Consider the following 26,404-nt stretch of genomic DNA (forward strand, 5'->3'; position numbering starts at 1 on the left):
TGTTTATTTATTTTTTGTGGCATTGGGGATCGAACCCAGTGCCTCACATGTGTGAGGCCAGTGCTCTGCCACTGAACCACAACCCCAGCTCTTGTTTTCAATACTTTTAAAAATAGGTTAATACACAAGTTCTTTGGGTTGTTGTTAGCATACTTTCTAATACAGACTCAAGACAAGGCAGGCCTACTGATTATTAAAAGAAAGGGCTAAGCCTGGAGTCTATCCTACTCATTCTCTCAGAAGCAGGATCAGAGTAAGATGAGGCTGGGGAAGAAAGACAGCTACTACTTCTGCTTGTCTCAAAACAACCCATGAATCATGTAGGTGTAAGGAAACTATAAGATTGGCATGAAGGAAAAGATGAGAAAGAAGCAACCCTATCTAGAAAACAGAATATACTTTTAAGATGTAACAATGAATCTCTGGACTAATAAAGGGAAGTGTCAAAAATATTTGAGCCAAATGGGTTCTTGATGTATGACCTACTCCACTCCATTTTCTTTGGGGTTTTATTTCCTTTGGGGCCTTTATCCCTTCTACTAATTGGGAGAGGGCAGGGAAGGAGGAAGAATTAGCTATGTGGGTTATTAAGAGTATCTGTATTGTGGTATCAGTGGTAAGTTCTTTTATAAGGTATTTTGCCAGAACAAAGACTGTATTAACATTGTCTTACAACTGAACAAATAGTTCTCCTTCTCCTTAAAAGGTGGTTTCTGAACCTATTTTACAGGAATAAAGATTTTTCAAAAATTAATCACAGTATTTTATAGGTATGCTTCCTTCACCAACTCTAACATCTATACCACCACTAGGGAAATGCCCAAAATTATGATGGATCAAATTCCTAAACTCCTAATATTAAGATGAACTTTTTTGAACGTGGTTTTCTAGAAGAAAGCAGGATCTCTAGCTGTAAGAACAGATGCAGAAGGTTGTAAGTTGAATGAGGATGAACCGTAGGCTCAAGATTGAGGTGAACAGCAAAAACCATAGAGATTCTAAAGAGATGACTGGAGGCCTTGGGACTGAAAGAAGGGGACTTAATGCCCAGAGGACTTGTTTCAATAAAGTAGCAGTGCTTTTATGTTTTAGGGTTTTATGTAAGATTTCTTTAAAAAAAAAAAAAGAGTTCTATAGCTGCTTTATAAAGTGCTGAAAATCTGAGTCATACTATCATCCTTATTGTAAAATCAGGAGTTGAGCTGGGTGTGATGGCTCATGCCTGTAATCCCAGTGACTAGGGAAGCTCAGGTAGGAAGATCTCAAGTTTGATATCAGCCTCAGCAATTCAGTCAGACTCTCAGCAAATTAGTGGAACCCTCCCTCCAGGTAAAAGATTTTATAAAGGGCTGAGGATGTAGTTCAGTGATAAAGTGCCCTGGGGTTCAATCCCTTGTACCAAAAAAAAAAAAAAAAAAAAAATCAGGAGTTGAAGCCGATAAAAGTGAAATTACTCACTGAAGGTTATAGAGTTAAGCAGGGTATTTCTATTATGACTTATTCTGAGACAGGATTAAATTAGTATGGCTATCTCAATGAAATAGTAGTAAGACAATGATAAGCTAAAACTTCACAGTTTTAGTATCCTTTTTATGAAGAGCCAAAATGATGCAAACCCAAGTGGACAAATTTTTTTTAGAAAGTAATACATAGTAAGATAAATAATTTTCCAATAAAAACCCAATTTAAACATATTTATCATCTTTTTTTAACTCAGTTTTGTTTTTAATTCCATGAACCAAAGAGAAATGATTGCTGAGGCTTTCACTCCAGCCTTTTCTAAAAATCAGGAGAATCTAAATATGAGAATGAACCATTTATTTTCTAATTTTAGGCCACTAACCTGATAAAGCATTTATTGTTATCTTACCTTAAAAATCAAGTTCATAGGGCCTTTGGCTGGAAAAATTACATTTTAATTCTATTATAAAGCATTTCAGATTCAACACAGAATTTCTCAATGATAATCATATTTTGGTAATGTGCCTTAGTCTAAAACAATAAAACACAAATAAAACAAAAAATACTCATATTAAAGAAAAAAATGTTATTTTTCTTTCCTTGTTTACCTAAATTCTAAAAAAAAACATGTCTAATGCCTACCTGAGCCATCAGTGGGAACCGAACTTGCATTGATTCCAGAAAGACCAAACAAAGGACACTCTCGATCTGTGTTGACATGACCCCATTTGTGACATTTAATACATCTTACATTTCGAACCTGAGAAAAGTGAATATTCTTTTGGTTACTAAAATACTAAGAATCTAACCAATGTTTGGCAGGATTCAAGTTAAATTATTCACATTTTAAAAAGATCTGTAGGAAAAGAGACTACAAAACTAAGTTTGGTAAATTTAATACAAATACTAAAATCTTACTATAAATTCTGCCCAATACCTAAGTGAATCCTATTGTTTTCTACTTCTTAATTGGTGGCAATATAACAATATCATCTTAAAATTTCTTAGTTTTAATAAGTCAAAATTAAAAGTTTCAAATTTCTAAACCAGGAGCTGGCAAAATTTTCCTGTAAAGGTTCAAATAGAACTTATTTTAAGCTTTTCAGGCCCAACCTCTGTGCCAACTGTAATGACCCAGCTCTGCTGTTGAAGTGACAGATAATACATAAATGAACAAGCAAGGAAAGGTTCCAACAACATTTTCTTTATAAGGATTCCCTCTAGTGACAGGCTGCCCTGATTCTAAACAAATGACTGTTTTAAATCTTTTCTTGGTCATGAACTAATTCTCCAAATTCTTAGAAAAGAGCAGACACCAATATCATTATAACTCCTTTTTTTAAAGTATTTATTTTTTAGTTGTAGTTGGACACAATATCTTTATCTTATTTATTTATTTTTATGTGGTGCTGAGGATTAAACCCAGGCCTCACACATGCTTGGCGAGGGCTCTACAGCTGAGCCACAACTGCAGCCCTATAACTCTCTCTTTTTTTTTTAATATTTATTTTTTTAAGTTGTAGTTGGATACAATCCCTTTATTCCATTTATTTATTTTTATGTGGTGCTGAGGATTGAACACAGGGCCCCACGCATGCTAGGCGAGCGCTCTACCGCTGAGCTACAATCCTAGCCCGCCCATAACTCTTATTAGTAATTTTGATTCCCATTTTTGGTCAGTCTACCACATTTAATGTTTTCTCCTTATTCCTACCATTGTCTGATACAAATACAAACCATATTGTTCTTTTTCAGCTTGAACACCTTTTTGATAATAATGTAGATATTCACTAAATAAAAATTATTCGTAAAGGGTAAAATACATGTCACTTGCCTGAATGCCAAAGGGCTGATCTCTGATGTTCATGTCATCTTTGGCATATCTATTAAGTAGAGAAAATGTATAAACAAAATATTAAGAATAATTTAATAAATTCAATGGTAGTTAACTTGAAAAAGTTATAGTTCTCAGAACAATATGAAATGTGTTATTACTTCAATAAGTATACGGAACTATAGTCTATTTAATATTTCAAAATAGTTATCAAATACCTAGGCTTATAGTTTGTAATTTATAAATAAAAAGAACAAGTATATAAAACAAGACTATGATAAAAGTAGATTGGTTGCATAAGAAAGTTCAATAAAAATGTTTTCATATTAGTTACTTTCTCTAATGCATATAAAGGTGATAACATAAGATGGGATTGCAGATATAGTGATATATATTGTATCTTAAAAGCAAACCAGACCGTACTTTTCTCTTGGAGCTCCTTTCTGCCATTCAAATTTGTATTCTGTCTCTCCTTCTGTTTCTTCTTTCTAAAACATTCATTAAAAAGTCTTTCAATTTTCTCCATAAAATCAAAATTAATTATAAATAAATTCAAAGAGTAAATAGTGCTTTACCTCTTTGTTTTCTTGATTGCATATCAAAAATACAGGAGGGGAAAAAGTAGGACAAGTTAAAATTATCAGTGTAAAAGTCAAATGTATATTACCACTATGATATGTTATTTGATTATAATTTGTAAGATTGTACTGGTTTGACTTCTTTCTTCTTGCATGAGATAAAAATCAAGGACGAAAGGATAAAATACAGTACTGAATTTAACAATACTGTATTTAACAAGCATGTTAATTGCTAATTGTTAATTGCTAATTTTGAAACTTTTATGCTTTTTACTGACAGTGAATATTGTATTTTATACACACAAGTATATTTAGAAGGAAAGATTAAAGATATAACCACATTATAAAAGAATAAATGCATTTCTGCTGGTGTTGAGATTTTCTTCCTCCCAAAAGGACACCTCATGAAAAATTACTAAAATAGAACAATATTTTTAATATTTATTCTACTTTATTGGTTATAATATTATTCTTTATTATCTCCTCAGAAAATCAATTTTATTTATTATTTTGTAGTACTGGGGATTGAAGCTAGGGGTGCTCTAACACTGAACTACAAACCCAGTCCTTTTTATTTAAGTGAGGGTGTTACTAAACTTGTGATCTTCCTGTCTCAGCCTCCCAGATAGGGATTATAGGTTTGCACCATTGCACCTGACATGATAACAATCTTTAAAAACAAAGAATACTTTTAAAAAGTCTGTTAGCGGGCTGGGGATGTGGCTCAAGCAGTAACGCGCTCGCATGGCATGTGCGGGGAGCTGGGTTCTATCCTCAGGACCACATAAAATAAAGATGTGTCCACCGAAAACTGAAAAATAAATACTAAAAAAAAAAAAAAAAAAATTCTCTCTTTCTCTCTCTCTTAAAAAAAAAAAAGTCTATTAGCAGTTTTCAATCTTTTTTTTTTTTTTAATTTTGATTAATTAATTTCTTTGAGATGGAGGTCACACTATGTTGTGCAGGTTGGTCCTGAACTTGCCTCTTCCTGTTTTGAGACTCCCTGGTAGCTGCTACTACAGGTTTGTGCTATCCCACCCAGCAGTTCTCAATCTGTAGTTGTAAACACATAAAATATTTTAAGGAAAGGGGGCAAGTACCTTTTTTGGCTCCTGGTGGGGCTTCATACATGAAATTAAGGCCATTCTTTACACGTTCATCTCCCATAAGCAATCTAAATGACATAAGAAATAAACTTAACAGTTTTATCCTTCCACCCCAAAAGGAACCCCAAGAGAATAAAAATAAATATTTTTTTTGTTAGAGCTCAAATTCTAAAATTTTACCCCAGTGATTAGAGGACATTTAGAATATGTGAATGGAAATCAAACAATACTGTTTCTTTAGAATATGTGAATGGAAATCAAACAATACTATTTCTTTAATAATAGGCTGTAAGTTCTGAAACTGTCTTCTTACTTGAAATATTCTGGTCCTCTCAACAAAAAAGAGGAAAAACTCTACGGTCACTCTAAAGGACTTTTCTTAAATTCTGAAATGCTGTTGAAATCCTGAAGGTCATCACAGAGTTGGAATTAAGTTAAACAGTTGGACAAGGACAAGGTTGCCAACAGTTTTTCTTAATTGTGAGGAATCAGTTTTGAAAATGAGTCTGGGTTTTCTTGAGAAAGTCAAAGCCAATTAATGCTTTTAAGAATCTAAATGAGAGACTCAAATTCTTTAGTGAGGCCAATGAAAAAAGACTCATTTTTAAAAAACTCTCCAATAAGCAACTTAATATGATAGAATCAGTGCCTGCTGTACCTCAAAAATCTTATTTTTATTGTTCCATTTTAACACTGAAAGTTTCCTGTTCAGGTTCCATTTACAAAAAGAAATGTTTGGCTTTTTATAAAAAATCCTCAGCCACAAATTGTATGTCTGAGTTAAAGTTTAATTCAAAAAATACAGGTAAAGTGCTAATTATAAAGAAGAAAGCCAACGAGGAAATAGAATTTCCTCTCATACTTGGAAAACACAATCAAAATGGATATGCTACATGATTGAGATTCTTCTCTTACTTCCATTGGATTCTATAAATAACTGTTATGGAAAAAAAAAAAGAGAAGCAAAAGAATGTAGGTACAGACATCCATACAATGGATTATTATTCAGCAACAGAAAGGAATTAGGTGCTGATACATGTCATACCATGAAACATGCTAAGAAAAAGAAATCAGTTACAAGATGCCACATGTACAGGACATGTCCAGAATAGGCAAATTTATAGAGATAGTAGACTTGCAATTACTTAGGGCTGAGAGGTAGAAGAAGGACAAGGTTGGGAAATTGGAAGTAATTGCTAATAGGTATAAGATTTCTTTTTCGGAGATGAAACGTTCTGAAATTAGATTATGGTGATGACGCCAAAACTCTTAATATACTTAGAAGTCAACATGTCTTTACACAAGTATGTAAATTTTGTATTATATTAACACCATTAAAAAATGAAGATTAAGGGCTGGGTTGTGGCTTAGCAGTAGAGCAATTGCCTAGCACGTGCGAGGCCCTGGGTTTGATCTTCGGCACCACATCAAAATAAATAAAATAAAGGTACTGCATCCAACTACAACTAAAAAATATTTTTTAAAAAATGAAAGTTAAAAAGCTCAGCATCACTAAATATTATGGAAATGTAAATCCAAAACTGCAATGAGATACTACTTCATACTTACTAGGATGGTTACTGCTGAACACAAAAAACCAAAAAAAAAAAAAGTTAAATAGAGCAGTTCAGCAAGGGAAATTATTAAAAGTATGGAGAGAGAGCTACAGAATGGGAGAAAATCTTGACCAGTGACTTCTCCAATAGGGGGTTAACATACAGAATATATAAAGAATTCAACTTAATACCCCCCCCCAAAACAAAACAAAACAAAAAAACACAACAAAAACTCAAACCAACTAACTCAATCAATAAATGGGCCAAAGAACTAACCAGAAACTTCTGAAAAAAGAAACAAAAATGGTCAAAAAAATCTATGAAAAAATGTTTAACATCTCTATCAATCAGGGAAACGCAAATCAAAACTACACCAAGATTTCATCTTATTCCAGTCAGAACGGCAGCGATCAAGAACACAAACAGTAAATGCTGGCAAGGAAAAAGTACACTTGTACATTTTTGTGGAACTGTAGACTAGTACAACTACTCAGGAAAGCAGTATGGAGATTTCTTACAAAACTAGGGATAACCTAGCTATCTCATTCCTTGGTATTTTCCTAAAAGATCTAAAATTGGCATACTACAGCAATAAAGTCACCTCCATGTTTATAGCAGAGCAATTCACAATAACTAAATTATGAAATCAACCCAGGTGCCCACCAATAAATGATGGATTAAGAAATTGTGGCCGGGAGGGGCTGGGGTTGTGGCTCAGAGGTAGAGCGCTCGCCTAGCATGAGTGAGGCTCTGGGTTCTATCCTCAGCATCACATAAATATAAAATAGATATTGTGTCCACCTATAACTAAAAAATAAATTAAAAAACAAAAACAGTGGTACATGCCTGAAATCCCAGTGGCTTGGGAGGCTGGGGCAGGAGGATCATGAGTTCAAAGCCAGCCTCAGCAAAAGTGAGGCGCTCAGCAACTCAATGAGACCCTGTCTCTAAATAAAATACAAAATAGGACTGGGGATGTGGTTCAGTGGTTGAGTGCCCCTGAGTTCAACTCCTGATACCAAACAAACAAAAATCAACAGGGAACTTCACCATTATGCATAAGTAAAAAGAACTGATCAAATATAAATAAATAAGCAAATGGAAGTATAGTAGAGGAAGGAGAATGGGAGAGAGGAAGGAAATGGGAGGAAAAAGTGGGGATCATGACCTGAATTAAAATTTCATGCATGTATGAGTTTGTTGGGATGAGCCCCCCAACTACTATATATAACTATAAAGTTCTAATAAAAATAAAAGATAGCACAGTCACTATTGAAAAGAATTTTGGTGATTCCTTAAAAAGCTAAACATAGAATTATATGATCCAGTGATTCCATTCCTAAAAATATATTTATTATTTTTTTAATTTTAATTTTTTTTGTGTGTGTTTTTTTTTTTTAATTTTTTATTGTTGGCTGTTCAAAACATTACATAGTTCTTGATATATCATATTTCACACTTTGATTCAAGTGGGTTATGAGCTCCCATTTTTACCCCATATACAGATTGCAGAATCACATCAGTTACACATCCATTGATTTACATATTGCCATACTAGTGTCTGTTGTGTTCTGCTGCCTTTCCTATCCTCTACTATCCCCCCTCCCCTCCCCTCCCCTCCCCTCTTCTCTCTCTGCCCCCTCTACTGACATTCATTTGTCCCCCTTGTATTATTTTTCCCCTTCCCCTCACTTCCTCTTGTATGTACTTTTGTATAACTCTGAGGGTCTCCCTCCATTTCCATGCAATTTCCCTTCTCTCTCCCTTTCCCTCCCACCTCTCATCCCTGTTTAATGTTAATCTTCTCATGCTCTTCGACCCTACTCTGTTCTTAGTTACTCTCCTTATATCAAAGAAGACATTTGGCATTTGTTTTTTAGGGACTGGCTAGCTTCACTTAGCATAATCTGCTCTAATGCCATCCATTTCCCTGTAAATTCTATGATTTTGTCATTTTTTAATGCAGAGTAATACTCCATTGTGTATAAATGCCACATTTTTTTTATCCATTCATCTATTGAAGGGCATCTAGGTTGGTTCCACAGTCTTGCTATTGTGAATTGTGCTGCTATGAACATCGATGTAGCAGTGTCCCTGTAGCATGCTCTTTTTAGGTCTTTAGGGAATAGACCAAGAAGGGGAATAGCTGGGTCAAATGGTGGCTCCATTCCCAGCTTTCCAAGAAATCTCCATACTGCTTTCCAAATTGGCTGCACCAATTTGCAGTCCCACCAGCAATGTACAAGTGTACCCTTTTCCCCATATCCTCGCCAGCACTTGTTGTTGTTTGACTTCATAATGGCTGCCAATCTAACTGGAGTGAGATGGTATCTTAGGGTGGTTTTGATTTGCATTTCTCTGACTGCTAGAGATGGTGAGCATTTTTTCATGTACTTGTTGATTGATTGTATGTCCTCCTCTGTTAATTTTTTTTTAATATTTGTTTTTTAGGTGTAGATGGACATAACACAATGCCTTTATTTTTATGTGGTGCTGAGGATCAAACCTGGGTCCCACCCGTGCTAGGCGAGCACTCTATCGGTGAGCCACAAACCCAGCCCCACCTAAAAATATATTTAAAGAAATTGAAAACAGGAACTTGAACAGTTACCTCTATGTCAAGATTTACAGCATTATTCACAACAGCTCAAAAGTATAAGCAACCCCAATGCCCATAAACAGAGGAGTGTTCTACAGTTTACTTGATTTTCATTGATTGGTTTACTTATATTTATTATTTATTTATTTATATTTTTGTACAGGGGATTGAACCCAGGGGCACTCAACTACTGAGCCACAACCCTATCCCTTTTTTATATTTTATTTACAGCCAGGGTCTCAATGAGTTGCTTGGAGCCTTGTTAAGGTGCTGAGGCTGGCTTTCAACTCCAATCCTCCTGCCTCAGCCTCCTGAGCTGCTAGGAATACACTGTGCTTTGTTTATTAAATCTATTTTTGTGACAGTGGTCTCACTATTTTCCAAGGCTGGTCTCAAACTCCTGGGCTCAAGCAAATCTCTTGCCACAACCTCTGAAGTAGCTACCACACCCAGCTTTGCTCAGAAACTATATGAGTCGTATGAAAATACATTTTACGTGAATTATGGGTAAAGTCAAATTAAGTGGCCATCTATGAGAGTAAAGGGATTAGTCTCCTGTAATTGATTATTCTAAAAACAATGGCAGAGAGGCATATCTCACCTATTATCATATGACTCTTGTTCTTTAAGGTACTGTTGCATTAATTCTTCTTGTTTCTTCTTATCATATGATATTTTCTGTTCTGCCATCCATACCTAAATGAATAAAGTAAAAAAGTAAATTAAATAGTTGGATTTAAGTTAAGTAGCAAGTTTGTTTTTTTCATAATTAAATATAAAATGGCATTGTTTATGGCAGTCCAACTTAGTAATAATGACATCATCACAAAATAATATCTAAAAATATGATTTGTATCTTGATATAAATCCTAAAATTCAACCATTCAACATAGCTATACTTTCACACAAACATGAGAACTGCTTTCAGTATGTGTGGTACAACAGCACCTTGTACCCGGTCCCTGCGTTATTTCAGAGAGCAAAAAAAAGCATTTCTTTACATAGAATATGTCTAACATAGATAACCCATTAGTATAGGACATAAGAAGTAGTGTTATGCAGTGGCCACTAATGCTACTGGGTGTCACCAATACCCTAAGAGAGGAGAACTGGAGAAAGAGAAAAAAGGGAAAGGAAATGAAATTGTAGGAAAAAAAGGAAGAGACAAGAAAAGAAACAAAGAGATAAGACAGGGGCTAGGGGCTTAGTTTAGTGGTAGAGTGCTTGCCCAACATGATGGAGGCCCTAGGTTCAATCCTCAGCACAAAACAAAACAAAAACCAAAGAAATAAGACAGAAGTGCTCAGGAGCATGAACACCTTAGGGTAAAGGTGTCGGTGTGAAATTCTCAACACCATAAAAATAGTAAAGAGAATGAGACATAGATTAGAATGCTTTACAAGCATAGAACGCTTTATAAGTTTTGGTTATTTATTTTTTAGTTTTGGTTATTAAGTTATTTTTTATCAAGTAATTGTATTCACAGGTAGCTAGTGTTATCCATTTATTGCATATCCTGCCAAAGATTCTTTTTAAATTTTTTAAAAGTTGTAGATGGACACAATATATTATTTGACTTATTTATTTTTATGTGCTGTTGAGGATTGAACCCAGTGCCTCACATGTGCTGGGCAAGTGCTCTACCATTGAGCTACAACCCCAACCCTTGCAAAAGATTTTTTTTTTTGGCACCAGGGATTGAACCCAAGGGTCTTATCTACCAAGCCACACACCCTCAGCCCTTTAAAAATTTTATTTAGAGACAGGGTCTCACTATGTTGCTTAGGGCCTCACTAAGTTGCTGATGCTGGTTTTGAACTTGTGATCCTCCTGCCTCAGTCTCCCAAGCACTGATATTACAGGTGTGCACTATTATGCTCTGTTCTGCCAAAGATTTTCTAATGCACATATATGCATTAGTATATAAAACATAATTCTATTTACATGGTGGTAACATACTTTACATATATATGTACATATTCACATGGCTATATAAAACTCAAAAACATAAAACAAGCTATATATAAAATTAAAAGCCTAGTTCATTTCACAAGTTTGTGTGTATAGTCAATTAACAGTTTTAGTATCCCCTGTATGTGATGCACACAGTACTAAGCACTCACTTTGTTTCAAATCCTCTACCCACACTATCTCATTTTTTCCCCCTAAAGGCCCAGATAGAGATTTAGGAAAGTAGATACACATTCAAGGAAGAATGCAGGGTATAAAGAAAAGGATAGAAGTTCAATGGTATGAGGTGTTAATATTTATGGAGGACAGTCCTAGGGGCTGGATGAGATCACCATCTCATTTACTCTTCACAACTTTACAAGTCAAAGCAAGTGATACTGATCATCCTCAATTTGTAGATTAAGAAATTTTGGATCAGGGATATTAACTATTTTGTGTGGCAATGCCTGTAATTCAGGGACTGCAGGAGGATTGCTAAGTTTAAGGTTAGTGTCAGCAACTTGTAGAGAGAGACCCTTAGCAACTTAGCAGAACTTGTCTCAAAATAAAAAATGGTTGGGATGTAGCCCATTGGTTCAATCCCCAGTACCAATAAACAAATAAATATATAAATATTTTATGCAAGGTCTAATACCGACTATGCTGGAATGGTCAGAATCCTCGTCTGCCTCCAAAGCTCTGACTTTTTACTTCATCCTTTTGCTTTTCACCACAATCATTTTCGCTATGGTTTTTCTGCCCTGAGCTTAGCTGAACTGTAATTAATTAATTAATTTTTTTTTGAGAGAAAGAGAGAGAGAATTTTAATATTTATTTTTTAGTTTTCGGCTGACACAACATCTTTGTTTGTCTGTGGTGCTGAGGATCGAACCCGGGCTGCACGCATGCCAGGCGAGCGCGCTACCGCTTGAGCCACATCCCCAGCCCTAATTAATTATTTTTTTAAAAATATTTTTTTAAGATGTTGATGGACCTTGATTTTATTCATTTATTTATATGCGGTGCTGAGAATTGAACCCAGTGCCTCACACATGCTAAGCAAGTCCTCTACCACTGAGCCACAACTCCAGCCTCTAATAAATTAATTTTGCCTTATTTATTTTTGGTGCCAGTGATTGAGTCCAGATGTACTCTATCACTAAGCTACATCCTCAACCCTTTCTTCTTCTTTTTTTTTAATTTTGAGACAGGGTCTCGAGAAGTTGCTGAGGATCTCGCTAAATTGCAAAGGCTGGCCGCCAACTTGAAATCCTCCTGAGTGCGTCACCGCCCCGACTGTAATTAATTATTTAAAACGCTAATATTCAATGAGGCCATCAGGTGAGCTGAAGAGAGGAAGCAAGGGGTGATTTCTTTTATACGATCTATCTTAAATAAACAGTCGTCTCTGTAGAGGAGAGAACTAAGGAGCCGTGAACCTCGGATTCGAAAAGACCAAACCCGAACCAGTTAAGGCAAGTATTGAGCAACTGTGAGCGCAGGCTCCACGTTTTATGGATTTACACTTTGACCGACAGAGCCAACGAGGGCCTCCCAACTCGTCCTGGATGTAGAACAAACGTAGAGCGCCTGCTTCATCAGTGAGGGAAAGGGCGGCGAGAGCACCTGGGCTTTTGGCCTGGAGAGGAGGTGATACCCCGGCATCCCAGTGACATCACCACTCTCACCTCAGCAGCCCTTGGGAACCCAGTGGCCGTAAGCCAGATCCCTTTGGGTATCCTCTACTCACCTTTTTGATATTGGATTTGGAGGCAGGATGAAAGTCCTTTTTGCACATGAAGTTGGCGAAGGATTTCCCCATCTTGGCATCCGAGCTGAGGAAGGCAACCGACCCGTCAGCGAGCAACGTAAACAAACTCTGCCGCCTAACCGGAACTGCGCCTCCAGCAGACGCGGGAACTTCCTAGGTCAAAGGTGACAGCTTCCGTCAACAGGCGCCTCCTCCCGCTACTTTCAGCTGTCACTTCAGGAAGCGCAGAGGCCAGGTGAGGGGCTTGCTAGAGGGAGGAACGTGCGCAGCGGAGGCCAGAGCCCTGGACTAGCTGCGGCGCAGCGCTGCCTGACCGCGGGACTCGCGGCCACAGCGGTTTGATCGTCTCATGCAGTGTATGGGGTCCGCGGTGACGGCTCTTTCTACCAGCTGTCAGATGTTCGAGCCCATTGCTTTCGTTGAACGCTGACGCGAGTTGCAAAAACTTTTCTGCACCGGGTTTCTCACCTGTCTTGTGGAGAGAGTAATTCTCGCTTTAACTGGAGTACGATTGTGAGGTTCAAACGATGTGATGATACTTTTTGAAAGCTATAAAATAGAATGTCAGCTCTACAAGAGCGGGAGCCCTTTTTGTTTCTAGTTATTTCCAGCTGTACGTTCCTGGTGCAGAAAGATGTTCAGCAAACGTTTGTTGAGTGATAAATGGCGTGAGAGTCCAAGTTTCATGTCCTCATGGGCCAAGTACCATTCTAACTAGGCAGCAATTGTACCTAGCTTCCCTGACGACCCCTCTTGGATGGTTGAGATCTCCTAGTGCAGCTTGATGGACGTCAGGACTCCAGGGTTTTGAGTAGATGTGGCAGCTATTATTATAGAGCACACATCAACCAAGTCCTCTAGCGGGGTTTAGACTAAACTGTTTGTGTACTTTACTCTTCTGCCAGATAATAACAGCTTTCATTTGAGGATCTACTATGTTTCATGTTAAGCAAAACGCTTAACATGTCTAATTGAAATCCCCGTAATAGCTCTGTTTAATCTTTTATTCTACTATTGAGCCTGCAAGCATAGAACAATTAAATAGCTTGCCAAAGTTATGTAGTGGTGGAACCAACTTTGGAACACAAATAGAAGGAGATGCAAGACAGAAAAGTTGAAATACTCAAAGGAAAGAACAATAAGGATAGTGACCTCTTTCTCATCATTGAGAAGAGAAAAACTTCAGGAGTTTGGGCATTATAAAATAAAAAGCTAAAACAATGTGTCTATTCTGAAAGCAAAATAATGTATAGAATACTTAAGTATACTACTAAAATTGATGATTTAAATTTTTCAAATTTCTAGTGAAGACAATCTACATATGAAATTCTACAATCAGGATTTACAAATTATATTTGTGAACTTCCACCATGAAATATTGACAATTGGAATTTCATTGACATTTTTTATATTTGAAGTAGTGAATGTGTTTCAAAATTTCTGTCTTTTTAATATTATAATCTGTGCATATTCTTCCTTAGGTCAAAGGAAACCTTTTCTTTCTTATTTCGAGAAAATACTGAAAACGTTTTTTTTTTTTTCCCCTGTAAGTTTCAATGATAACAATACAAAGATAATTAAGGCATACTCTTACCTCTTAAGGATTTTATTGCCAATAAGAGGACTGGTGCACAAATATATAGAATATAGCCTTTATAACAGTAGGCTAGGTGTAGAGATTCCCAAATATAGGAATAGTGAAAAGAAATTCAGGGGAGACTTTAGGAGAGAAAGGTTTTAGAGAATAAATTTGACTCATCAACTAGAAGAAAGTAGTTCACATTGCTATTTTCTTGTTGATTCTTGTAGTTCATGGTTGATTCTTAAGTCATATTGATTATTGTATTATAGTATATGATATTTAAAGCTTTAATGAACACCCTTCATTAGACATGGTAATAATATCCCTTGGCCAGAGAGTAGGAGTATTTGTTTTGTATATACTTAAAAATGTTTTCTCTTGTTATTTAAAAACTTCTATGTGATTTTGTAGTTGTTTAGAAAATGGAGCCCTATTCCTGTGATACATTTGTGGCATTACCCCCAGCAACAATTGATAAGAGGATTATTTTTGGAAAAAATTCAGACAGACTCTGTGATGAAGTACAAGAGGTAGTTTATTTTCCTGCTGCAGTTCATGATAGCAGAGAACCTCTTAAGGTAGGTGAAATATATGTTTTTATTTTCTAGATATTCAAAACTTTATTTTTAAAAATTGCCTTCATTCCAAGTCTAAATCTGGGAAGCACCTTCACCTCACAAAGAGTGCATAAATATGTACAACAGAGGAAACTCATTTTTTAAAAATATTTGTATTTTAAAAAAAAATTTTTTAGTTGTAGATAGACACAATACCTTTATTTATGTATTTTTTCAACGTGGTGCTGAGAATTGAACCCAGTGCCTCACACATTCTAGGTAAGTGCTCAGCCACTGAGCCACAACCCCAGCCCAGAAACTCATTTTTAAAAGAATGTCATTAAAAAAGTAAAAGGTAACACCCATAGATATTAGTCCATCTTCTAAGAGGCAGTGCAGTCCTCACATCGCCAGAGTACCAAGGTTGTCTTAAACACCAGAATCTATAGCTTAATTTCTCCACTTAATACCAAGCAATAAAAATTAGACAGTCCACCAAGGGAAAAACTGCTTCTGTCTGACACTCTTAGAAGGGTCCCCAACTTTCTATTTGAGATGATGTTGAATTTTTGTTTCCCACTGGCCCTTGGATTGTTTCTCCAGATGTAGCACTATTATTCCGTAACTCTTTTTACACAACAGTGAATGAAAACTTCCTTTGAACAGAGCATGATGTTAGGTGTAACCTCTAATATTTAAAAACACTGGTTTATATGTGACAACTTTCAGTGAGAATATCCCATGGGTGTTCATATTTCTTGATGCCACAGAAGGTGAGTATAAATGAATTTTAAGAAGTCAGGCATCACTCTGCTTACAAGACAACCAGTTCCTATATGAGTTCTGGGGTGGCATGTTATTCACAAAAGGCATTTGTCTAATTCTGACCAGGAGCCAGAATTTAGAATAGTTTACAGACAAATCACTAAGGCCATGAATTGACACAAAAAAACAGGCAGAGCCCTCTAGCATGTCAGAGATATTCATTGCTTCAAATTGCAAACCAAAGTATCCCAGAAAACAGGAAATCTGAAATACATGTTTTGTTAGCAATATGCTACTTTTAAAATATCATAAAACAGTTATTACTATCATTAACTAGCAATTTGGAAGAGATAATAGAAGTTAAAATTCAAGAATTCAAATATGAAAAATAATTGAATTAGAAATAGGCTTCTGGTTTTTATTTCAATGATTTGGAAGAAATTGAAATAACTAATGAAAATTATTCTTTGATCAAATATTAGAATACTTTTCACATGTAAGCATGTTAGAGCAAGGAGTTTAAAGTCAGCTGTAAGAGTCAGATGTTGTCTGATGGGAACTTAGAGTCTACAGTTGGAATAGGAGGTATATGCAACTAACTCCACTATAAATTAAATGATAATTTTAAGTAGGAGCAACATATTGCAGCATAGGAGAAACATGTAATTCAGACTAGGGATCAAGGAAAGCTTCAATAGGAAGTTTGTTAGACAAAAAAGATTTTGATTGGTGTAGAATAAGAAAAGTTAATCCAGATTCTGGATAAAGGTTTATGATTCATTAAAAGGTTTATTGAGCCCTGCAATAGCACTAACAACATGCATTTTATTCAGTCACTTGATAGTATACAAATGAATTGAAGGATCCTTTAAAATTTTTATTTAAGAAATAATTTACTATGGAACTTTAAAGTGAAAGTTTCACTTTATATTTTATTGCTAAGTTATGTATTTTTTGTATTTTAATTCTGTGACATTCTAACACTCAGATATATTAGACATTTTCTATATATTAGGCTATATATTTTTTCTTTTTCTGAAACTGTTTATTCATCTGGGATACCAGTTCCACTTTATCTCTATATTTAAATATGGCTATCTTGTAAACCAGTGGTTCTCATTCTTTCCACTGCTGCAGACATACCTGATGGGCTTCTTCCACAAGTGATATAGACTTCTATGATAATACTCCTGTATTTAGGGGTTACCATATGTGTGCCTAATTAGGAAACACTGGACATTGAGGTTGAGAATTCATTTCTTTTTCATATTTTATTTTTTAGTTGTAGATGGACACAATATCTTTATTTTATTTTTATGTGGTGCTGAGGATCAAACCCAGGGCCTCACACGCAGGGCCTCGCACGTGCTAGGCGAGTGATCTTCTGCTGAACCACAACCACAGCTGGAGAATTCCTTTCTTAATCATCAATTCCTATACATCTTCCTTTGCAAAAAATGTTCAAGATTTTACAACTAGAATTCTTTCCTGAGCTTCTGTAGTGCCTCATGTTCACTTCTCTTCATGACCCTTGTACTTTATATTTTGTTGTGTCTTAATGTAGAAGTCTTAGTTTGTTAGAAGTAAGCTTTGTATTGATTAAGTCTTTATAACTAAGATCTCTTTTAGCAGAGTACTTTATGGTAGGAGATACTCAGCCATTATTTGGATGAATAAATGATTTAGCATTAATTCTGAATATTTTAAGAGTAATGCCTTTATTACTAAAAGTTTCAATTTAGTTATATTTCATTGACCTCTTTGATAATGGTGTATCTTTTGAATGATTTTTGAAATTCTAGATTTTGATAACTTTTTTTGGTTTTGTGGTTATGGATATGACTTTTTTTTTTAACAGTGTACTTATATAGAAATTGATCAAGTTTCAGAAACATATGCTGTTGTCCTTAGTCGCCCTGCTTGGTTGTGGGGGGCAGAAATGGGAGCCAATGAGCATGGAGTTTGCATTGGGAATGAAGCTGTATGGGGAAGAGAAGAAGTTTGTGATGAAGAAGCACTACTGGGCATGGACCTTGTCAGGTTATTTGTGTGTTATATTTTTTCATTATAGAACTTGTCTAATTGTTAAATCTTGGTATAATTCTTACCTATTTTATTTTTCAATTTTTATTTTTTTGGACTTTGATACTTTATAGTATCAAAGATAAAAATGTTTTAGAGTTTCAGCATGCAATTTCATGGCTATCAAAGATCATTAATTGGGAGAAGGGAAGGAGGGGGAAATCATGATTCATTGGAAGTACCTAATATAATTGTGTAATTTACACAATAACCTTATGGAATATGTATTACTATCATCATTTTACAAATGAGATATCTGAATTTCAGATATAAAGTAACTTGCCGATAAATTACCAAGTCAAAAAGTTTAAAAATTAGATTTCATATTATTTGTTAACTTGAAAGAATTTTTGCTTTGAATGTAAACACAAAGTCATATGAGCATGAAAATATTTCAGAAAAATAAACAAAGTTTATTTTAATATTTTTATTTTAGACTTGGCCTTGAAAGAGCTGACACAGCTGAAAAAGCCCTCAAGGTCATTGTTGATTTGTTAGAGAAATATGGCCAGGGTGGAAACTGTACAGAGGGCAGGGTGGAATTTAGTTATCACAACAGTTTCCTGATAGCTGATAGGAATGAAGCCTGGATTCTGGAGACTGCAGGGAAGCATTGGGCAGCAGAAAAAGTAAAAGGTATGGAAAACTTTTTTTTTTTTTATTTATAAGGGAACAAATATATTTTGGCTCACAATTCTGAAAGAGGGGGAAATCCAAGAATATGGTGGCACATCTGCTCAGTTTCTTGTGGCAGGTCTTACTGCTTTGGCCTGTGGGGGAAAGCAGTAGGGCAAATGGGCACATGCAGAAGACGAAGAACATAAGGAATGATTTTGCTTTAATAACTTACTCTTGTGGTAATTAATCTAGATGGACAACTTTTTTTGTGTGATTTAATTTAATTTACTATTAATAAAATATACCCTTAACTGCAGATATTGCATTTCATTGTCTTTGAAGATTTATATTCCAGCAAAATAAAGGGTAACTTGTAGGGGAAAAGTTAAAAATTGGAAAGAACATGTACTATGAAGTGCATTCTTGAAAAGGTTAAAAGGTAGCATTATCTCTGGCTATATGAGTTTCATATAATGTGTGTATATTTTATGTGCATCAGTTTTTGGCTATTTTATAGTGCTTTTTTCCTTTTAATAACCCCTTGCTATCTTGTTCTCTTTTAACTTTGGGCTGAACACCAAAATTCTTTCATGCTTAAGTATGGAGGTGAGAAAAGGGGAATGGAGCTGGAGATGGATGTCTTTGGGTTGGTGGTTAGAAAGGATATAGTGAAACAAGAATGTCCACTCTCACGAGTATATATATTTCAATACATTTTCTGAAATTTTAGCAATTATGTGAGAAGGAAATAAAAGGGATACAAAGAGTAAAGGGAAAAGTCAAATTATCACTTTGCAGGTGTTATTATCCCATACTTATAAGATCTAAAAAGTTCCCCCAGACTTCTAGAACTAATAAACAAACTCAACAAAGTATCAAGATACAAAATCAATATTCAAGAATCAGTAACTTTCCTATACGCCAATTATCAATCCATTGAAAAAGAAATTAGGAAAACAATCCCATGCATAATAACCTAAAGAAAGAAAGAAAGAAAGAAAGAATAAATCTAATCAAAGAGGTGAAAGACCTTTATAATGAAAATTATAGAACACTGAAGAAAGAAATTGAAGAAGACACTAGAAGATGGACAGATCTCCCATGTTCATGGATAGGCAGAATGGCCGTAGTACAAAAAGTGATCTACAGAGTCAATGCAATGTCCATCAAAATACCAATAATATTCTTCACAGAACTAGAAAAAACAGTCCCAAAATTCATATGGAAGAATATAAAATCCAGAATATCACAAGCAACTCAAAGGAAAGAAAAAAATGCTGATGGCATCACAATACTCAATTTTAAATTACACTACAAAGCTAGTAAGTAAAACAGAACAGTACTGGCATAAAAACACACATAGAGCAATGGAATAAAATAGAAGACACAGAGACAGACCCACACAGATATATTCATCTGATCCTTACAAAGGTGCCCCAAATATACTTTGGAGAAAAGATAGCCTTTTAAACAAATGTGTGGAAAAACTGAATATCCAGATGTAGAATAATGAAACTCACCCTGAATTTGAGGTTGAGATCCCTCTCACCCTGCACAAAAGTCAACTCAAAATGGATGAAAGACCTAGGAATCAGACCAGAAACTTGGCAACTTTAAAGTGGGTCAGCACTCCAACATATAGGTACAGACAAGCAACAACTTCCTCAACAAGACTCCTAAAATTCAGGAAATAGTACCAAAAATTAATAAATGGGTTTGCATCAAATTGAAAAGCTTCTGTACAGCAAAGTAAAAAAAGAGCATGAAGAGAGTATGCAATCTGGGAGAAGTCTTTGCTAGCTAGTTTTTCAACAGACGATTAATATCCATAATATATAAAGAACTTTAAAAATCTATAAAATAACCCAGTCAATAAACGGGGAAAAAATTAAACACTTCTCAAAAGAAGAAATACAAATGGTCAACAAATATATGAAAAAAATTTCAACATCTTTAGCAATCAGGGAAATGCAAATCAAAATTACCCTAAGAGTTCATCTTATTCCAATTAGAATGGCAGTAATCAAGAAATACAAATAATAATAATTGCTGGCAAGAATGAAGGAGAAAAAGAATACTTATGGGATCTTTATGGGATTATGACTTTGTATAACCAGTATGGAAATCAATATGGAGGTTCCTCAAAAGACTAGGAATGGAACCACCATATGATGCAGCTATGGTATTCCTCAGTATTTATTCAAAAGAATTAAAGTCAGCATAGCTATACATATATACCCATGTTTATAGCAATGCAATTCCCAAGAGCCAAGGTATAGAACCAATGTCTGTCTGTAAGTGTCTATCAATGGATAAGTGAATAAAGAAAATGTGGTATATATACACAATGGAGCTTTTTTAAATTGATTTTTTAAAAAATAAATGACAGCGGAATGCATTACAATTCTTATTACACATATACAGCACAATTTTTCATATCTCTGGTTGTATATAAAGTATGTTGACACCAATTCGTGCCTTCATACATGTATTTTGGACAATGGAGTTTTATTCAGACATAAATATGAATGAAACTGTGTAATTTACAGGAAAATGGATGGAACTTGAGAACATTATGTTAAATGAAGTAAGCCAGACTCAGAAACTCAATGGTCATATTTTCTTTCGTATGTGGATGCTAAAGAAAATAAAAGGCAGGGGCAAGGATGTCATAAAAATAGAAAGGGGACCAGTGGAGTAGAAGAAAGGGACAAGGAGGAGGATAGAGGAGAGGGAAAAGAAGGTACTGGTGAATGAAATTGACTAAATTATGTGCATGTACTAATATGTAATAATAAATCCCACTATTATGCTTAATTTTAATGTTATCAGTAAAAAAGAAAGGGTACGCTGATATAATAGTAAAACAAAATTTTATGTCATTGGGTAGAACAACACAATTTGTTTGCTTTAGAATGCTTTGCTTTTTCTTTCCCATGGTTTTGTTTTGATCATATATTCCTTTTATTTTTTTCAAGTGAGGAAATCCAGAGATGTAAGAGACTGGTATATGCAAAACTTGGAATTGAGATCTCCTGATTTCAGTTCAGTGTTCTTTCACTAGAGCACAACTTGTGTTCAAACATAATCATGTGATTATGTTCGAGATCCAGGAGGATATCCTAGTTTTACTAAGGAGATAATATATACATGTAAAAATGTTAATTGTTGTATGAATGATTCACATAGATGCTGTGAATATTAAAGAAAGGAAAGGTCATTGTAAGCTGGGGGAGTTCAGAAAGGCTTCATAAAGGAAGTCTTGAGCTTTGGAGGATTTGGGTATTATTTTCAAAACAGATCATTGCCAGTTGTTTTGTTAGACATTTTGTTATATATTTTGCTTTATATATTTTGTTTTATGTTTTATTTTATGTATTTTATCTTTTTTAATATATAAAGTTTAACTTAGACTCTATTTTCTTATTGTGTTAATTGGCCCAATTATATCATTAAGCACTTTTAATTTTATCAAATATGCTACATGAAAAGGCAAATGAATTCTATTCAACATAGTTCAACATTCCGTGAAAAAGTCTCATTAGGTCATGCAAAATAAGCACCTTCACTGGGTCTCATTATCCAGTTGTATGTTAATTTTGTCACCAGTTTCTCTACTTCTAAATGAGCCCAAGAACTAAATTGTTGTCTTTGAATGTTCCTAACACAAAGAAATGATATATGTCTGATATAATATACACCCATTTGCCCTGGTCTGATTATTAGACATTATTATACATGTAATGAAATGCTACACTGTAACACATAAATATGTACAATTATTATGTGTCAATTAAAATATATGTTGATTTTAAAAAACTGAATTGTTAAATTATAGGGAGTCATCTCTTAGATGGAAACTTTATCACTATCCTTGATTCTATTATGACTTAAGTCTTGATTTTATAGTAAGAATATCCCAAGTATTATTTCAGTAGAATAATTACTTAGTTGATTTTTACTTTGCAGACTGTCTTTTAAGTCAGTTTCAAAACACTATCAATTTTAATTAACATTTATTTTTGTGGTACGGGGATTGAACCCAGGAACATTTTACCTCTGGGCTACATTCTCAGCCCTTTGTAAAAAATTTTGAGACAGGGTCTTCCTAAGTTAGGCTGGCCTCAAACTTGTGATCCTCCTGAGTGGTTGGGTCAATTTTCATTTATCATGAGCTATATAATTTATTGTGATCTTTTTAAAACAGACTTTTATTGTTTTTTCTCTTTTGTATTTTAGTGGAAAATTTTATTTGTGACTTGTGCCACAATATCTTTGCAAGCCTTATTTTTTCTGTTTTAAATGTATTTATGACTTAAAAAAAATAGTGTCACAAACTGTAGTAAATCCACATCCTTGAGTATTACTCAGCAATAAAAAGGAATGAACTGTTGATACCTACAGTAAGCTGGATGAATCTTTAGAGAATTATGTTGAATAAAAAAAAGCTAGGATTCTTAGAATTAATATTTAGAGACATAAGAGAACACACTAGTGGTTGCCTGGAGTTCATGTGTGCTAGGGGTGGGAGACAAGTGGGTACGGCTCTAAGAGGGCAACATAAAGGATTCTTGTGGTAGTATAAGCATTCTTTTTCTTGACTGTATCATTACCAGTATTTTGATTGTGACTTTATACTCTAGTTTTTCAAAATGTTTTTGTTGGGGGATACGGAGTAAAGGGAACACAGTTTCTCCCTGGATTATTTCTTATAACTGCATATGGATCTACAATTATCTGAACATAAAAAGTTTAATTCTAAAAATTGTCTCTTTTGGGGCTGGGGATGTGGCTCAAGCGGTAGCGCGCTCACCTGGCATGCATGCGGCCCGGGTTCGATCCTCAGCACCACATACAAACAAAGATGTTGTGTCCGCCGAAAACTAAAAAATAAATATTAAAAAATTCTCTCTATCTCTCTCTAAAAAAAATCATTTAAAAATTGTCTCTTAGAATATGCAATAGATGCACATAGCACAAAATTTAGAAGTCTATGTTTACATTTAAATAGTGACTGAGAATTTATAATGTATAGATGGAACATTAATGTTAAACATAACTTTTCATTTTCATTTCCCTTTTCCTTGAAAATAGAGGGAGTTCGTAATATTTCTAATCAGCTTTCTATAACAACCAAGATTGACCAAGAACATCCAGACATGAGAAACTATGCTAAGCAGAAAGGATGGTGGGATGGTAAAAAGGAATTTGATTTTGCTGCAACATATTCTTATCTTGACACAGCCAAGATGATGACTTCATCAGGCAGATACTGTGAGGGCTACAAGCTTCTGAATAAACACAAAGGTAATTTTAGCATTTTAATAATGTCAAAAAAACAAATTACATTTTGTGGATATAATGTAGGAGTGATAAATCTGTTTTGAGGAATTATATTTAGTAAAAATATAGTCATTAAAACTGAAAACAGTATGATGATGTAAGCTATTTTTTGAGATGTGTAAAATATATAATTGTGGGAAGGTAATGATTCTATGTGAAAGTTCAGATTTTCATTTCTTAGAAACTTTAAAAAAATTCTGTTAATATTCTTCAAACAAAATTGTGGTTACTTCTCAGATTTTTTTTTTTTTTTTTTTTTTTTGGTACCAGGGTTGAACTCAGGGGTGCTTAATTACTGAGCCACATTCCCAGTTCTTTGCTAAGTTGATGAGCCTGGCTTTGAATTTGTGATCCTCCTGCCTCAGCCTCCTGAGCTGCTGGCATTATGTGCTTGCACCACCCTACCCGGCTCTCAGAATTTTTTGAAACATGGAAACATGCTTCTTTGACTATTACTTCTTGTATTTATCTTTTGATAGTATTCTTTTTAAAAAAATATTTATTTAGTTGTAGATAAACATACAGTATGTTTATTTATTTTTACATGGTGCTGAGGATCAAACCTAGTGCCTCACATATACAAGGCAAGCGCTTACCACTGAGCTACAGCTCCAGCCCCTTGATAGTACTCTTATTGGTTATTTTATTACTGTAAATTATATCTAGAAGTTCTGGTTGAGAAGACAAACTGAGCAGATACAAGAATTCCCTCCTTCCCACTTCAAAATTTCAGAAATATTGAATAAAATAGTCATTAAAAGCATATATAACTAAGTTTGAATACAAGAATAGGAAATCACCAGGTTCTAAAAATGAAGAGAAAACCTATAATATGAGCAAGATTTGGAATATTTCCACCCCCAGACAGTCCTCCTCATCTCTGGGTCAAAGGGCAGGGGGATTCTGCATTGGAGCTAAGCCTTACAGGCTAGAGTTTTAACATCCATGAAAGCATAGATGGCTAGGTCAAAGACTTGTTTGGAAAATAGGAGCTAGGCTTTTTCCCAAGGTACAAATCTAAAAAATGCTACTGTACTTCTTGCCTAGATTCCTAGCCTAGAGTTGAGCTTCCTGCTTTTTCAGGCTATAAGTCAATACAGTCTCTTATGAGAGATTGAACTCTCAACCACATTTATTTTGTGGGCTACCTGTGTGGGGCTGAGAAACAAATGTTGGTTTGGAATTAGTAAACCATACAAGACCTCAGCATATGTGTATTTCTAACTCTACTCTGTGAATATTTGATACAATACATATTCAGATTTTACTCAAATTACCTATCTAATGGAAAATGTACTATAATAAATCTACATGTAACTGCACTGAAAACATTTAAATTACATGGGATTCTGATGAAAAGATGAAGTTTCTATCTATACTATAATAGCTTCTCCTGTAATGTCCTCAAGTATTCTGACTTTTCCTGTGTATTATCTGATCTGCTGTTAAATCTCATCTAGTGATGTTTTCATTTTCGATATTGTATTTCATCTCTACAAATTTCATTTGGTTCTTTATCTTTCATTTGTCTACTTATTACCTTTGTGTTTTTCTTTAAATTCTTGAGCATATAGCAATATAATAGAAATTTTAGCATTCTTGTCAGCTAACAATATCATCTCCATAATTTTTGAGTCTGTCTTCCGGTGACCAAATTTTCATCTTTTTTGCGGGAGGGGGAGTTGCATTTTCAAGGATCTAGTAATTTTGATTGGATGGTGGGCATTATGATTTTATTTGATGAATGCTGCAATTTTGTATTCTTTGGAACACTGTTGGAATTTTAGTAATTTCATTCCTTTAGGCCTATTTTTAAGCCTTATTAGGGTAGCTCTATAGTAATCTTTCCTTTGGGGCTGGTTTAAGTCTAATTCTGGGGAGGAAGAAGATATAAATGACTAGCGTCAGAAATAAGAGTTCATAATAGGCTCCACAGACTTTAGGAAACTAACAAAGGAATACTACAAATAACTCTATGCTCCTAAATTCATTAACTCAGAGGAAATGAACCAATTCCTTAAAATCCACAGAACACCAAATTTACCTAATAAGAAATGGATAACTTGTTTTAACAGATACTTCATCTTAACTGATTATACTCAATCTGCAAACTATCATTGGCTCAAATTTCAGTCCATTTCTTGCATTCTGCCCCACATGATTATTTAGGGATCAGATGAATATTTGGGCTATTTGGGCACGTGTTTTTTGTTTGTTTGTTATTATTTTGAACAGAGAATTTAGAATTTCTTCTGCCTGACTCTCTGCATTATGGGATTTGCCCTTCACTTTCCAGTGCTTGTGGTTGACCTCTGGTTCTTGAGGTCAGAAATACCAAGGTTATCTACTGCTGCCAGCACAGCACTGACTGTGTCCTATAAGTTGCAGTCATAAAAAAATTGGGAAACTCACCCTATGCATCATCCTCTCATCCACATCACCTCCAAATTTTCTTGCCTTTGTTAGTTGTAAAGAGCCTTCAGGTTAATTGTTCACTGCATTTTTATTCCAAGTTTATATTAGGGAGGGTTGGTCTGATAGGAGCTTACGTAGTGATGTTCAAAGTAGAACTCCTTCACATGTCTTTTATTATTCCATGATA

General features: G+C 34.8%; 2 protein-coding genes across 6 annotated transcripts in view; one reads left to right on the plus strand and one right to left on the minus strand.

Annotated features, from left to right (window-relative positions):
• Positions 1-12,965, minus strand: part of Cir1 (corepressor interacting with RBPJ, CIR1) — a 41,631-nt gene extending 28,666 nt beyond the window's left edge. The window contains exons 1-7 of the mRNA XM_046447180.2: positions 12,835-12,965; positions 9,736-9,830; positions 4,974-5,047; positions 3,871-3,881; positions 3,719-3,783; positions 3,296-3,344; positions 2,104-2,221 (exon numbers count right to left, since the gene is read on the minus strand). Of these exons, the coding sequence (XP_046303136.1) occupies positions 2,104-2,221; positions 3,296-3,344; positions 3,719-3,783; positions 3,871-3,881; positions 4,974-5,047; positions 9,736-9,830; positions 12,835-12,906 (484 nt within the window). The 5' untranslated portion in view covers positions 12,907-12,965. The remainder of the gene's footprint in view (positions 1-2,103; positions 2,222-3,295; positions 3,345-3,718; positions 3,784-3,870; positions 3,882-4,973; positions 5,048-9,735; positions 9,831-12,834) is intronic.
• Positions 12,958-26,404, plus strand: part of Scrn3 (secernin 3) — a 30,145-nt gene continuing 16,698 nt past the window's right edge. The window contains exons 1-5 of one of the 5 annotated variants that reach the window (XM_046447181.2): positions 12,958-13,090; positions 14,849-15,015; positions 17,618-17,799; positions 18,278-18,477; positions 23,554-23,766. In XM_046447181.2, coding sequence (XP_046303137.1) covers positions 14,860-15,015; positions 17,618-17,799; positions 18,278-18,477; positions 23,554-23,766 — 751 coding nt within the window. In that variant the 5' untranslated portion in view covers positions 12,958-13,090; positions 14,849-14,859. The other 4 variants (XM_058580209.1, XM_046447182.2, XM_046447183.2 and 1 more) reach the window with 4 other exon arrangements.

The sequence above is a fragment of the Marmota monax genome, unplaced genomic scaffold, assembly GCF_021218885.2.
Source record: "Marmota monax isolate L192 unplaced genomic scaffold, Marmota_monax_Labrador192_F-V1.1 WCK01_AAM20220418_F8-fsc00007, whole genome shotgun sequence".
Lineage (NCBI taxonomy): Eukaryota > Metazoa > Chordata > Mammalia > Rodentia > Sciuridae > Marmota > Marmota monax.